This window comes from Ursus maritimus, unplaced genomic scaffold (assembly GCF_017311325.1).
Source record: "Ursus maritimus isolate PB19 unplaced genomic scaffold, ASM1731132v1 scaffold_14, whole genome shotgun sequence".
Classification (NCBI taxonomy): Eukaryota; Metazoa; Chordata; class Mammalia; order Carnivora; family Ursidae; genus Ursus; species Ursus maritimus.
In genome coordinates this window covers 34,918,470-34,932,992 of record NW_024423786.1, presented here as the reverse complement: position 1 = coordinate 34,932,992, position 14,523 = coordinate 34,918,470, and the positions used below count along the sequence as shown (strand labels likewise).

Sequence of the window (14,523 nt, the reverse complement as noted above, 5' to 3'; positions counted from 1 at the left end):
TCGTAAGGGCCACGGCGCGATCGTTGTTCTGCTCTGTTCTGGGAGAAGGCTTTCCTGGGGATGGCAACCACACTTCTGTGGGCTCTTCTGTTAGGAATGCTGCCCCACAGAATGTTGGAATTTCCAACCTGTTTTGCCTTGTCATTACAAAGATGGTCAATAGGGAGATGTAAGGAGTTGCTACTAAAGCTGAAGGTAAGGACTGCAGTTCCACGTGCTGAAGCTCTTTCTCCTCTGAGTCTCCTTGACACTTTGTATCATATATATATACATACACCATATATATACACGTAATGATATCTATATGGTGATGTATACGTATGAGTATATATGATATAATGATATATATGTATATATATGATGTGTGTGTGTATATATACACATATACCATTACATATAAATGTAAATACATATATACCATTACAGAGAGAGAGAGAGAGAACACAGTAGTGCAATACATTAGAACAGAACATAATAAAAACAAACAAACAAACAAATAAATTAGAGCTTATATCATTGTTGTCTGCATTATCAGTCATGAGTAGATGTGGTTGTGTCAGGAGGACCAAAATCAAAGGTGAGTGACTAGAGAACAATTTTCTTGGTGCCCCGAGAACTCAGAGAGGAAACAATGAGAAAGATCTCCCCTCTAGGGACTCACCTCTAGGGCCTATGAATCAGAGCCAGAGAGGGCTTTGTGGATGAGAACAGACACTAGAGAAATTGATGGAGTTGACATCATTAACCCACTATTCCAGGAAGGTTAGACGCCCACCCCAGGGCCTTTGCCCTGGCTAGTCCTTCTGCAGAGCACTCTCTACGTGTCTCTACAATCAGCCACATGGCTCTGTCTCTCACCTCCTTCAAGTCTTTGCTTAAAAGTCACTTCCTCCGTGAAGCCTTCCCTGACTACTCTGCTTAAAACTGAAGCTCTTTCTCCTTTCTCTCCCATCTCTGGCTTGGCTCTTTTCCTTCATAGCCCTCCTCACTAACTGAAACGCTATGTATTTTAATTTTATTTGCTTATCTCTTCCCACCACTAGGAAACCAGTACCGTGAGGCAGTGATTTTGCTTTGTTCACGGCTATATTCTCAGGGCCTAGAATAGTATCTGGCACACAGTTGATGCCAGGAAGGAAGGACGGAAGGGAGCAGGCAGGGAGAAAGGGAAGAAAGGATGGATGGAGGCATGCAGGGATGGCTACCTAGATTATCCTAGGGACTCATCACTGTCCCACGTAACCCTCTCATGGAGTCCGTGAGTTAGGTTCTATCATCCACACCTTCTGACTAGTAGAACTCAGAGTTGAAACGACACACCCAAAATCATTCAACCAGTGGCTGTTGGAGCCAGGAAATGACACTTGGGTCCTGTATGATGATATTCTATCTAATGTGTTCCCTGCTTCCTATAAAGAGTGTGCAGTATTAGGCCCAGTAATTTGCTGTTTATTTTATACATTTGTATTTGAAGAGGAAACCGGCATCCTGAGCATAGTACGATACTGTTGTCCATTTGGGAAACTCGGACCCCCTCAAACAGGCTATAAGCGTCATCCGAGTTCCTGAGGTCATCACTCGGAAGTGTGTGTCTGCTGATGAGCCTTCAAAATGAACTCACATGAAGATACAATGCAAGAGAATGATTTCACAGAGTTGGAGTGGTCTAAAGCATTCTGCTAAAAGCTCCCCAATTCCCTGCAAGCCCCAGTTGTCCCAGCTACCTTTCTGGACTGATGGCTTATTTTTAGTCAGGTCCCTATAACAGCTAGCAGTGTCTCCTGGTCAAAACCAGTTGAGTATTAGCAATTTCATATCCTCCAACCCATCGTTTTGCCCTCACAACCACCCACCAATGAGGGACTACAATTATTCCTGTTTGCACACGGAGAAGCTGACATTTGGAAAAGCAAAGTAAGCTGCTAACATCATGCCCGAGTTAAGTGGCCCAGCCCAGCTCCCTGCACAGGCTGTGCCGGGCTCCAGCATCAGTGTTCCCACCATCACACTAAGCTCGTCTCCAGGACTCATGGGTGTGTTGTCTGTCTTCACGAAGTTCAGGCTTTCCTGGGATACTCAGCCTGGGAAGGCGCCAGTGGTGGCTGAGGGAGACGGACGTGGGGAGAGAGTTCTGCATCGTTTCCCTTGTTTAGAGTCCCCCCTTCAGAGGCAGCTCTCATTGGGCTTGATGCCTACCCTTCACCCCTCAGTGGCCCTACCCTCTAACATTTGAAGCACATGAAAAGATGAGAGGTGTCCGTGCCCCACGCAGGTGGTCCTTACTCATTGACCCTTTCTCCTTGACCTCCAGGCCTGCATGACTTAGAGCACCCGGACGTGTCCTTGGCAGACGAATGGTAAGAATTCAGCCACCCTTCATCGGCATGGGTATTTGTTGCCCTCTTTGATTTCGAGTCCTGTCTACTGCCTTCCTACCTCTCCTGGTTCAAAGGCACGGGAAGGCGATGCCACAAATCCTCACATGTTCTTGTTTTGGCCCCTGTCTTGCTCGTAGGTCCTACTGCAACACTGACCTACACCCGGAGCACCGCCATCTGTCTCAGCTAGAAGCTATTAAGCTCTACCTCAAAGGCAAAGAACCCCTGCTCCAATGTGAGTGTGTTTTCAACGCGTCCTGCGTGTGTGGGGCCGCGGGGGCAGGGGGTGAACTCAAAACCACACTTCCCCTCAGCTTGCAGGGGAGGCTTTGCTCCACCAGGGATTATCAGTCCCATCAAATCCAGCCGAACGTCTACTTCCTGTAGGAGCAGGAGGAAGGGGGTGGGCTACTGAAAGTCACGCAGAACCCCCAATCCCAGTCTAGCCCTTCACATCAGATTTGTCCCTCTACCGGACCATTGAAGTCAAGCATCTGAGTAGCATGGAAACGTTACCACTGGGAAGGCACTGTGAATATCTGCTCCCTTATTTTACAAATGAGAGACAAGGGCAGGAAATAGGACTTGTCTCGTCACAGGCCATACTCTAGGTCTGGTTCTCTCCGGAGCGGGATCATCACTGTGACGTGTCGCCTCACGTGGTTACGTGCTGCTGCCTGTCCTCCTACCCAGGGCCCTCTGAGGGAGCTCGCTGAGTCAGGAATGGCCCATGGCTGGTGCAGAGGGGTCAGGGAGGGAGCAGCGGGCCTGATGCTCACTCACCGAGTGCAGGAGCAGTCCCTGGACTGGTACGTGTGTTCCCATCTCCAGTCTGGGCAAGGACAGATCCACCAGCACGGAGCACAGGAGCTGCCCCCACCCCCAGCAGGTACCCCTTACTCAGCCGCGTGCACAGTCCTGTACGCGTATCGTCTCACAGAATCCCCGCAGCAGCCCTGTGCGAGATGGAAGGAGGTTCGTCTAGCTTCTAACTGCATCTCCATGGAATGGGTTGACTTTTTGGCATAGGCTCTGATAGAGAAAAGATCAGATGAACATCACATAAGCCTCGTTTTTCATTTCCTTTGACTGTCTTGAATGGCATATGGAAAAACAAAGGTATACAGATAATGTAAAAACTGAACACTTACCACCCAGCTTTATCAAATCTTAATATCTTGCCATGTTTCCTTTAGGTACTTTTCAAGGTATGAAACATTACAGATAATGTTGAAGCCCCTGAGTCCCCCTGTGCAGTCCCATTTGCCTCCCAAAAAGAATCACCCCGACCCCGAATTGGGTCCTCACCTCCCAGGGATCTATACTATTACTCTCTCTCTAGGTGTCTGTAAACAGAATGTACCATTATTTTCATTATTTTGCATATTAACATTTATATATGGTACTCTATACTATCTGTGGTATAATATATGTATTGCTATACGACTTGTTTCACTCATTACATTTTGAGATTTACGTGTGTTGATCATTTTCCTCTAATGCGTTTATTAGACTCACTACACGGTACCCCACTACATAACTATGTCTCAGTGTAGCCATTGTCCTCCTGATGGTGACTTGTTTCCAGCGTTTGCTTCTATAGCAAAGTGCCACCACCTTGTGGACCACCAGCCAAGGGGAGGACTGGCTGACCGTAGGTGATAATTAATTGGCCCCTCTGCAGAGTGACTGGAGGGCTCCAAGATGCTTCTGCTGGACTCACGATATCCCCCTGACTCCTTAGCCTCTTCCCCAGAGTGCCCTCAAGAGTCCCTTAGGATAGGGACAGATTTCCCACTTTAAATTGGGGGAAAAAACCCATAAAATCAAAACCTTCTAAATGGAGAGAATCACAAAATAAAGAGTCTCGAGGGTGTATAGTTATGACGTCCCTCCTCTTCTTACAAACAACGGGGAGCAGGGCCCTGAAGAATTGCAGATTATGACAGAGGACAGAAGTGGGGATGAGCAGAGCACATTTCTAAGGCAGGCTGGTCTGTGGTAGGAACTAGTCGATGAGAAGAGAAAGCAGAAAACCGAAGAGGGACACACATGAGACTCTCCGCTTACCATCATCTCACTCGAACGCTTTGGGGGCCCCTGTGTTGCTGGCATATCAGGTGTCAGAACTGTTCCATATTTTCGGCTGGTGGGAGGTAAATGAATAAAGCGATACACCGTGGGAGAAAGTAGCCTGCAGTTCCTAGGAAGTGAGTGAGGCGAGCACCTCTTGTGCCCCCACCGGGACCCCAGCCACAGCCATCTCCTCAAGTCTGCCCCTCCCGATAGGTGATAAAGAATTGATACAAGAAGTCCTATTTGATGCCGTGGTGAGCGCTCCCATCGAAGCCTATTGGACCAGTCTCGCCCTCAACAAATCTGAGTAAGTGGTTGCACGTGTCCCCCTTTCATGGTCATTTCCCCACAAGCCGTCCGAAATATGGTTATGGTTTAAAGAACTAAACTGTTTTAGGAGCTTGGTGTTAAAGTGCTTTAATTTTCCCCAAAGCTCCAAACCACAAGAGCTCGAGTAGATTAGCGGCTCGGGCTTGGGTGGCAAGCTCCTGGGTTTGACATATAATTTGAGTTTTAGCATTACATGAAATTTGGTGTGCTGAGGTGGGGGGCACTTCCGAGGGAGCGGGAGGCAGAAGGAGCACTTAGCTTCTTGCCCTGCCATGGCTGCCTTTGTTCACAGTCTGGAGGGGACTTGGGATCTGGGCCAGGCTGGGTTGTAAGCAGGACGGGGAGGTGAGAGCTCCGTTTCATGAGGGTGTCAGGATATAACCCTGTGGTTTTATTTCTGAAGTGGAGGATGCAGGGAGAGGGGGCTGGGCAATGGTCGTTGTTGTCGAAGGCTTCAGCAGCTTATTAATATTATTAGTTTACTAACTTAAGTAGGTTATTAAAGATTAAAAATAGGGCAAAAACATTCCTTTCCCCTTATACCTGCACGCAATACATTATTTGGTTCTCTTTCCTTTTCTACTCTTTATTAGCTCCATTCCTTCCTTCACCTTCCCTTTTGTATATTCTTTTCTATCCTATCTATCATTCATTCCGTTCTCATTTTCATTCATTCATTCATTCATTCATTCATTTACTCATCAGATACTGATTGCATGTCTATTATGTGCCAGGCCCTGGACTACCTAGTAGTGAAATGGAACTAACTCAATCAAACATAGTTCTTGCCATCATGGTATCTGTGGTGTGTATTGTGCCAGATTATTAAGAATTGTGATAACTACTGCAAAAGAAGTGTAAGGACATGTAGAGTGTGACAAGACCTAGAGTGGAGATAGAAGACAGAAGGTTTTTCTGGGCAGAAACTAGTTCAGGGGTTAGGGAGCTCTAAGGAAAATGGAACAGCATATGCAAAGGTCCTGAGGTACAATAGTATTTGACACATTTGAGGAATTTAAAGAAGGCCAAATATAGAAATATGAAATATAGAAGGTAGACTGGAAGATGTTGGGAGATGAGGCTGTAGAGGGGCCAGATGGCTCGGGCCCTTGGGAGTCAGGTGAGGGATTTTGGATTCTATACTATGAGTATTAGAAAGTCATTGAACGATTTTAAGAAGAACATTTTAAGATTTCAAGATGGATATGATCATATTTGCATTTTTAAAGAATATCCCTCTACTGCTGTGTGAAGAATAGAGTTTCATGGTGTAAGAACAATAATAAAGTCTCCTACAGCATCCCAAGGTATTTGCCACTTGGACCAAGGCAGTGGCACAGAGAGAAAAGATCCTCTTGTGGCATGCTTCAGAAGTGAGACCCCACCCCAGCCCCAGATTTGATGATGGGTCTGCTGAGCGAGGGGAGGACGGCTGAGCTGTCAAGGATCATTCTCAGGTTTATAACACAAATGCCTGTATAGACAGTGGTGTCATTTCCTAGGACAGGAGACAATGAAAGAAGACCAGGTTTGGGATGGCCAGGCATGTCCAGAGTTCTCTTCTAGACGTTTCGAGCTCAAGTCTCCCAAGTGGAGATGGAAGGTAGGCAGTTTGATCCAGGAGTCTGGAACCCCAAAGAGAGATTACCACTCTCATTATCCTTGGGGATGTCCTTGGACTGCTTACCTACAGGGTTCTTACTCCCTGGGAAGGTTGGGGAAGAGTCAGAACCTGTCCTGCTATCGCATTGTCTGGTGGAAGATGTAGAAATGTTTCTTTTAAGGTCTCGTGAAACTCAAAATCCTGTGCAAAGATTGCTGATTCACTCCTAACACATGCTAAAGATTTCCAAAATGGTAGCTCGCTTTGTAGTCCACATCTGTAACTGATTGGGCAGCCTGGCTTTCCCATTTGGGTAGGCTGCAAACAGAAACAAATGCATAGTGTTGGTTTTTATTCACCCCTTAAATACTTAAAGGTAGTATTGGCCACTTTGACGACCATCAAAGATCAAGTAACCAAATTATCTTACATTGAAGATGACAACGATAGTGCTTTGAATCAAATTGCTACTAGCATTTAGGGAAGGGAAGCAAATTCAAGAAACAGTATTCTCTTCATATTTTTATTGTAGAAATGAAATTACGTATTTGTGGAGAAAGACCACTGGCTTTTTTGCGAAGACATAGGCATTGTGAATATCCGGAACAAGCTCGAACAGAAAATTTGCCTTGAAAGATGAAAAAAATACCTGCAGTGAATTTTAAAATAAGTTTTCTTTGCTAAGGCCATTCTTAGGGGTCCTGTGCACGCTATTCTGCAGGGCAATTTGAAGAAACCATTTTTTTTTTTACTCATCTCTTTGGGGATGGCGGTAAGAATAAGGCCTATGCTCCGGTAGAAGTTATAAGATGGTGACTTCAAATGGTGTAGAATTCAAGTCCCACACATCTGTAGGCTGTAGGACACTGCAGGCTTGATTCAGTGGCTCAGCTGCTGTTATCACTAATGACGGATTCCACTAATAAGAATGGATTTGGTAGGTCAGTGCAAAAAGCTGCCTCTGAGGATTTTCTTCCTCTCCTACACGTCGTTCCCATTCCAGTCTGCTCTTCTGAATTTGCACCCAGAACCCTGGGATAAGGTGTGTTTATTTAACATGGGGGTGCATTCTCTCATGGTGCTTTGGAGTTCTCAGAACTCAATGGAGTTCTTAGTTTTTCTTGCAAGAATTACCACGGACCTTTCGGAAGGGGTGAGTTTGCATTCTGGGTGCCTGCATGCGTGTGTGTGTGTGTGTGTGTGTGTGTGTGTGTGTGTGTGTACGTGTGTGTGTGTTTCTATAATTTCTTTTAAAACTTCAGGTTTCAAAACTGCCATTTCATAAAACATTCCATGAGTCTTAAAATGCAAAAGCCATTATCTGCTTACTGTCTGAAAGCATCCCCCTGTTGTCTGCTGCTGTGTTTCAGGAATGCTGACAAGGGCGTGGAGGTTGCCTTCCTCGGCACTCGTACTGGCCTCTCGAGGATCAACCTGTTTGTCGGGGCTGAGCAGCTCACCAATCAGTAAGTAGGAAAGCTCCTCTGCCGGGGCCCCGGGAGCCCCTGAAATGGGAAATTCAAAGGGATGCTTGAGTTTCTTGATTCTACGACCGGTAGAAATGCAATTCAGGCCACCCCGGGCCTGCTGACATTGTTCCCCTCTGTTCTACCACGGGGGCCCCAGCATGTGTGTTCACCTGCCTGTTGGCCTTTCCACAACCCTTTGTTCTTCACGCTCGCTGGCTTCTGTCCACCGTCCTGGAGTCCTCTCCCGCTCTGGTGAGTCATTGCAGAATCTGGCGATGGCGCGGCTGCTGGGGGAGCAGCCAGAAGGAGGACGCCTGACGAATGGCTCCAGGGCGTTCAGCTGCTCCGCAGCTCTGCAGAGGAATCCCTGCCTGTCCAAGAGTCAGTGTTTCAAGTCTGTTGTTTATTTGTTTGTGTACGCTTTAATAAACCTCGGTGCCTCTGCGCTGAGCCTGAGGGCCTGCAGAGCCCCACACCCCGGGGTGGGCAGGCTGGTGGTGCTTGGGTTTGACAATGTTGCCTTGTGCTTCCAAAGAGACCCAGATGGACAGTGGGCAGGGCGTCCCCGAGTCCAGTACCCAGAGACCCTTGAAACCACTGCTCGGCCTCTGTGTCTTCATAGAGCAATAGGGTCTTACCGCTTCAAACTGGTGTTAGAGCAGATCTGGAGGGAGCCTGGGAAGTCTTTTCTGACCCTGTTAATGTTTCTCAGTTTGGGTTTTTTTTTTTTTTCTCTGAAGTAAGAGGCATTTTTAGGACAGGGATAAATCTAGTCTGAGATTCAGAAAGTTCACCAAGTATGTGTGGGAGGGTTCAGACGTTACCGTAGGACCTCACACACCCTGACCTGTGGATACCTAGGGGTGAATAACCAAGCCACAGGCTGGCCACCAGTCTGAAAGGGGTTGGCCCCATGGAGACCCAAGGAGGAGATACCCCTGTCCCAGCAAGCCCCGTTCAGCCGTGCTCTTGCCTCTTAGATGAGGCCCCGACTCCAACCATATGATATGAAACCAAGTCTGGTAAATGGGATATCAATAGATTTTTAGATCTTTTGTGACCTGGCTTTTAATTCCCACTCAAGGACTCTCTCTCAGCTTCTCAAATTTGTCATTTAGGAAGTTGGCTGCAGTTGTGACTTGCTTTTTCGTAAGCCCTCTTCAGCCCTTTTGCCCTGCCCAATTGTTTTTTCAGAGGGCAAGTTCCTACAAAGACTGGAAGTGTCAAGATATATATCACCTTCTCCTTTTGGGACCTAGAGAGACAGAAGGAGACACAGAAATGACTTTCTCGTGCTCAAGAGAAAGGCTGTTGTTTGTCTTGAGATTAAAACGGACAAACCAGAAGAACAATCACAACAGCAAAACAGTGCCCCTTGTAGTGTGTCCTACAGGTCACACTCAGGACTGCTGGGGGAGCACCTGGCCCGGCCCACTGGTTTGCATCTGAGAAATGGCAGTGGTGATCTCCCTGGGTTCTTGTGAGGATCAAAAAACCTATGTATGTAAAACGATGTTGAGAAGCTAAAAATATCTGTAAATGTAAGTTAGCTCTGCTCCCTGTGACACTACTGTGACCCAGAGTGAGTAGTCATTGAATATCTGGATGGATGAGATGATTCTTCTGTCTTCAAGAAACTCATACCATTGATTCATTTGGAGGCATTTTGTGGCATATCATGGCTCTATATATTCATGTATATTCATGTAGAAACTCAATAGAATTGAGTTCTGTTGTCTTAGGGTCTTGTACCTACTGCGGTTAAGCAAATGGCACTTTTTTTTTTTTTTTTAAGATTCATTTGAGAGAGAGAGAGAGAGTGCCAGCTTGGGTGGGGAGCGCAATGGGAGAGAGAGAGAGAATCTCAAGCAGACTCCCCACTGAGCGAGGAGCCCACCCGCCGCTGGGTTTCATCTCACAACCCTGAGATCATGACCTGAGCCAAAATCAAGAGTTGGACACTTAACCAACTGTGCCACCCAAATGGCAAGTGGCATTTGTTAAGACCCATCTATTCAGATACACTCTTAGCCAGGGCTAGAAAGCTTTTTGATTTTCTGTGTTTTCAAAGAAGGCATACAAGGAAGAGTGCAGAGTGCTGGGGCGAGGACTCGAGAATATGTATGAGTGTCAGCCTCCTACACGGCTATTCCATCTCCCATCGCCACCACCTGCTTTTGGAAGCACACTGATTCGAGTTCATGGCCTCTGTGCCTGCCAATGTCAGCTGTGAATCTGCACCTTCGGCCTGGCCTCCTGGAGCATGTGTGGCACACATGCAGGAACAGCAGTGTCAACTTCTGTGGAGTGGTTCTGCTCCCCCCCAGGTCTGGGTCTAAGAACCAAAGAAGCTCCTGAGCTCTAAGAACCCCATGTATGTGTGGGAGCCATTTTGTGTTTACACACCGTGTTATAGAACTCTGATGGAATCGTGGTAAGTGTAACTTCATTCGTCCCGTCTTGTGGATGAGTATAAATGGGGCTCAGAGACTCAGTGACTGACCCAAGTAACTCACCCAAGGTCATCCAGCAGTGCCTAAAACCTAGCCCTGTCTCACCCAACACCACAGCAGCCCCTCGTATCCAGAAACAGGCTTTCATCTTCCCCAGAAAGATCTGTCTTCCTGAAGAACATTGTCAGAGATGCTGTATGATCTGCTCTCTCTCGCTGCTTGCTTCTGAATCACCACTTGGTAGTTGTCAGGAACCCACAAGGTTTCCCCGGCAACCAGAGCCTCTGCTACTCACGCCCACACCAGCGGAGACCAGGCAACGGAGGCTCCTGCTTGCGTGCCGGGGGCGAGCCCGGTCTGGTCCCAGGCAGCAGGTGCTGGGCACTCAGTGATGCAGTGTTCCGAGCCTATCACCTGCCCTCCTCAAATGTCCCCGTCAGTCTAAGCTATGATCCCACCTTCCAGGACTGGAAAAGGGCCCCCCGTAGCACCGTTAACTGCTGGATGAGGAGGGTGCCTCTCCCCCCGTGGTTATGTGCATCCCACCACTGAACAGAACCGTCACAAGTGAAAATGCGTGGGTGTGCCTGGCGCAGTGTGGGGGGCAGCTGTCCCTTCCACCTCCGGCTGGGCAGCAGAGTCTCCTTCACACACCTGTCCCAGTCAGGTTTATGAAGAATCTGCTGTCTAAAGAAAACAGAAAATGCAGAAGGTTACGTTTCGGTATTTGTGAGCCCTTATTACCCCTGAATACATCAGTGCCAGGAGGAGCTTGTCCATGACCTCAAGCCTGGGACTCCGTACGCCCGCACTCTGAATAACTCAGAGGTCTGTGCGCCGCCCCGGTCCCGCTCATGACTCCACGGTTGGCCTTCTGGATGACAGCAGAGAGCCTTTACGTGGGATCGTGGCCACACGGACGAGGAAATGTGAAAGAATTGAGAAATACTGTTTAGAAAAGATAGAGCACACGGCTTTGAATACTTGAGGATCTTTCATCAGAATACGAGGTTTGACTTATCATGATCATGAAGCAACGATGAGGGCCTGACGAGTGCCAGGCCCTGGAAATGTCAAGAAAAATAAGGTCTCTGCCCTTAGAGAGGAATTAGGACATAGTAGTGTAAGTTAAAAGGTGGCGTATTTCCCTAAGAACTTTAAGGGTGGCCTTCAATGGTATGGGTTTCCTCTAGGAGTGAGCTTTGCATCTTATGAAGAGATCAAGGGATCACTGGTTGGCCACACCCTAAGACTACAGAATGCTTTCCTGAATTAGAAGCCCGTTCAAGTAGTTTCTAAGAACTACCTAATTGTGACTTGGCGTATACATTCAATCATGCTATAACGATGTAGAGTATTTGAGCGTTTCTCTCCATCATCGGTGTGATCTAACTCCACACTGCAAACTGCTGGATAGAAATGGTGCCATCTCTGGTTCAATGAGTGACCTTTTCCCTGCATACACATTGTCCCCTGATTGCTGTCCCTTCCTGCAAGCCCTCTGCAGACCGTGGACTAGCCGGGCAGTTGCTTCCTCCCCTGCGTCCTGCTGCATCAGCCAAGATGAGGCGCTCGGGCGCTAGAGAGTAAACATGATTCTTTGGAGTTAAGTGAAGCCAGCAAACACTCATTGGGACTTCAGGAGGCGTAAGGCTCTGTGGCAGGAACCAGAACGGGAACAAAAGCTCCTTTCCTCATAGACCTCAGGAGGCTCGGGACGGGGACGTGACATAGTGCAGATGAGGCCGAGGAAGAAGGCTGGGTGACAGACCACAGCTGTGGGCCCCAGCGTGGGGCAGGGGCTGGCTCATGTCTCTGTGCATTTGTGTGGTAGGTAGGATATGATTTTGAAAGGAAGAGATGGGGAAGAGAATGCATGTAGGCTTCGGGGTAGAGAGAAGCACTGTGGGCAGTGGGTGGGAGACTGGCGAGGGATTTACAGAGAGGGCCAGAGCCGTCCTGTGGTCTGGAGAGTAGGTCAGGGAGGAAGGAAGGGAACAAGGCTCTCTACATGGCCAACTGCTACCTCTGTTACACTTTCCCTAAGAAGAGTAAAAATCTACTTAATAAGTTGGTCTTCCCAAGGATATGTGATCATGTGTGAATTGTAAGGCAAGACAGAGCTTTCTGACTTCCTTTGTCTTCGGATATGATTTCGGGAGGCTTTGTTTGTTTGCTTGCTTTAGATGCTAAGATAATCGGTTCACGAGATGTACTAGGAAAAATCACTTCCCCCACTGGAAGTCTGACTGCCGGAGTTCTACAGGATACTTGAGTAATCTGGGGTGCACAGTGTTATACAGGTTTCTCTGCACTGGGAAAGGCAGGTTGGGGTTCTGGAAGCCAACACCATTTTTACCCAACAAAGGTGGGTGGCACTGGTATCTGGCTTTTCCTTGCTGAGTGGTGCCAGGATCCTCCTCCTGTTCCCCCCTTCCTTCTCTTCCTCCTCCACATCCTCCCCTCCCTCCCCTCCTCTTTTCCTCCTCCTCCCCCTTCCCCTCCCTCTCTTCCAGTTTTATTGAGAAATAATTGGCATACACCACTGTAACATTTTCAGGTGTGCAGCATGATGGTTTGGGTTACATATACGGTGAGATGATTACCACAGTAGGTTGACTTAACGTGTCTCGTCTCATATGGATACAATAAAAAGAACAGGAGAAAAATCCTCCTTGTGATGAGAACTCTTAGGATTTAGTCTCTTCACGGCTTGACTGTGGGTCCTGCAGCCGTGTTAGCTGCCGCCCCGTGGGGCACATGACAGCCTTAGGACTGACCCGCCCTATCCCTGGAACCTTGTACCTTCTCACCACCTTCCTCCGAGCCCCCTTGCCCCCACTCCCTGCCTCTGGTGGCCACAAGTCTGATCTCTTTTTCTGAGTTTGGTGGTATTTTTTTGTGTTTGTTTGTTTGTTTTTGTTTCTTTGTGTTCAGCTTCCATTTGTAAGTGAGATCATACAGTATTTGTCTTTCTGTGTCTAATTATTTCACTTAATTCTCCCAAGTTCCATCCATGTTGTTGAAAATGGTAGAACTGGGGCACCTGGGTGGCACAGCGGTTAAGCGTCTGCCTTTGGCTCAGGGCGTGATCCCGGCGTTACGGGATCAAGCCCCACATCAGGCTCCTCCGCTATGAGCCTGCTTCTTCCTCTCCCACTGCCCCTGCTCGTGTTCCCTCTCTCGCTGGCTGTCTCTATCTCTGTCGAATAAATAAATAAAAAATCTTAAAAAAAAAAAAAAAAGAAAAAAAAAAAGAAAATGGTAGAACTTTCTCATTTTCATGGCTGAATAATATTTCGTTGTACCAGCATTTCTCTTTCCGTCCGTCCATCTGTGGACACTTAGGCTGTTTCCCCATCTCGGCTGTTGTAAATAAGCTGCAATAGAGAGAAAATATCGTTTTGAGTTAGTACTCTCATTTCCTTTGCATATATACCCAGCAGTGGAATGGATGGATCAGATGGTAGTCTTATTTTTAATTTTTTGAGGATCCGCCATACTGTTTTCCACAGTGGCTGCTCCAATTTCCATTCCCACCAACAGGGCTAGAGGGTTCCCTTTTCTCCACACCGTCGCCAGCACTTGCTGTCTCTTGTTTCTTTGATGGTAGCCATCCTAACAGGTGTGAGGTGACGTCTCACTGTGCTTTTGACGTGCATTTCCCTAGTGACTAGTGATGTGGAGCATTTTTTTATGTACCCGTTGGCCATTTCTATGTCTTTTTTGGAGAACTGTCTATTCAGATACATTGCTCATTTTTAAATTGGATTATTTGCAGGTTTTTGACATGTTCCTATTCCTTTCCATTTCAAGGGACTTCCTGAAAGCTGGAGACAAGGAGAACATTTTTAACGCAGACCATTTCCCTCTCTGGTACCGAAGAGCTGCTGAGCAGATTCCTGGGAGTTTCGTCTACTCCATCCCATTCAGCACAGGTGGGTGTCCTTGTTGGAGGTGGGAGTCTGTCTGTCTGGTCCTGCTGACCCAGGCATTGCATGCAGAGTGTAGGCAAGCCGTCTGAATGCTGAAGAGAGGCAAGTTCTGTCTTGAGAGCCAATGCTGAATATTGGCCAAGCAATGAACCATTGACCTGTTCCATAAGTATAATGGCCTCAAGTAAAATGAAGCTTTTGCTTAACCGAAGTGTGCAAGGAGCATTTCAGGAAGCAGGACTGGTATTTTTTACTGTGTGGAATTTGAACACAAACTTC

At 47.5% G+C, this 14,523-nt stretch overlaps 1 protein-coding gene across 1 annotated transcript in view; it reads left to right on the top strand.

Moving 5' to 3' along the window:
• Positions 1-14,523, top strand: part of CACNA2D3 (calcium voltage-gated channel auxiliary subunit alpha2delta 3) — an 834,639-nt gene that overhangs the window by 663,745 nt on the left and 156,371 nt on the right. The window contains exons 22-26 of the mRNA XM_040628675.1: positions 2,312-2,357; positions 2,516-2,613; positions 4,668-4,761; positions 7,758-7,853; positions 14,126-14,247. Coding sequence (XP_040484609.1) covers positions 2,312-2,357; positions 2,516-2,613; positions 4,668-4,761; positions 7,758-7,853; positions 14,126-14,247 — 456 coding nt within the window. The remainder of the gene's footprint in view (positions 1-2,311; positions 2,358-2,515; positions 2,614-4,667; positions 4,762-7,757; positions 7,854-14,125; positions 14,248-14,523) is intronic.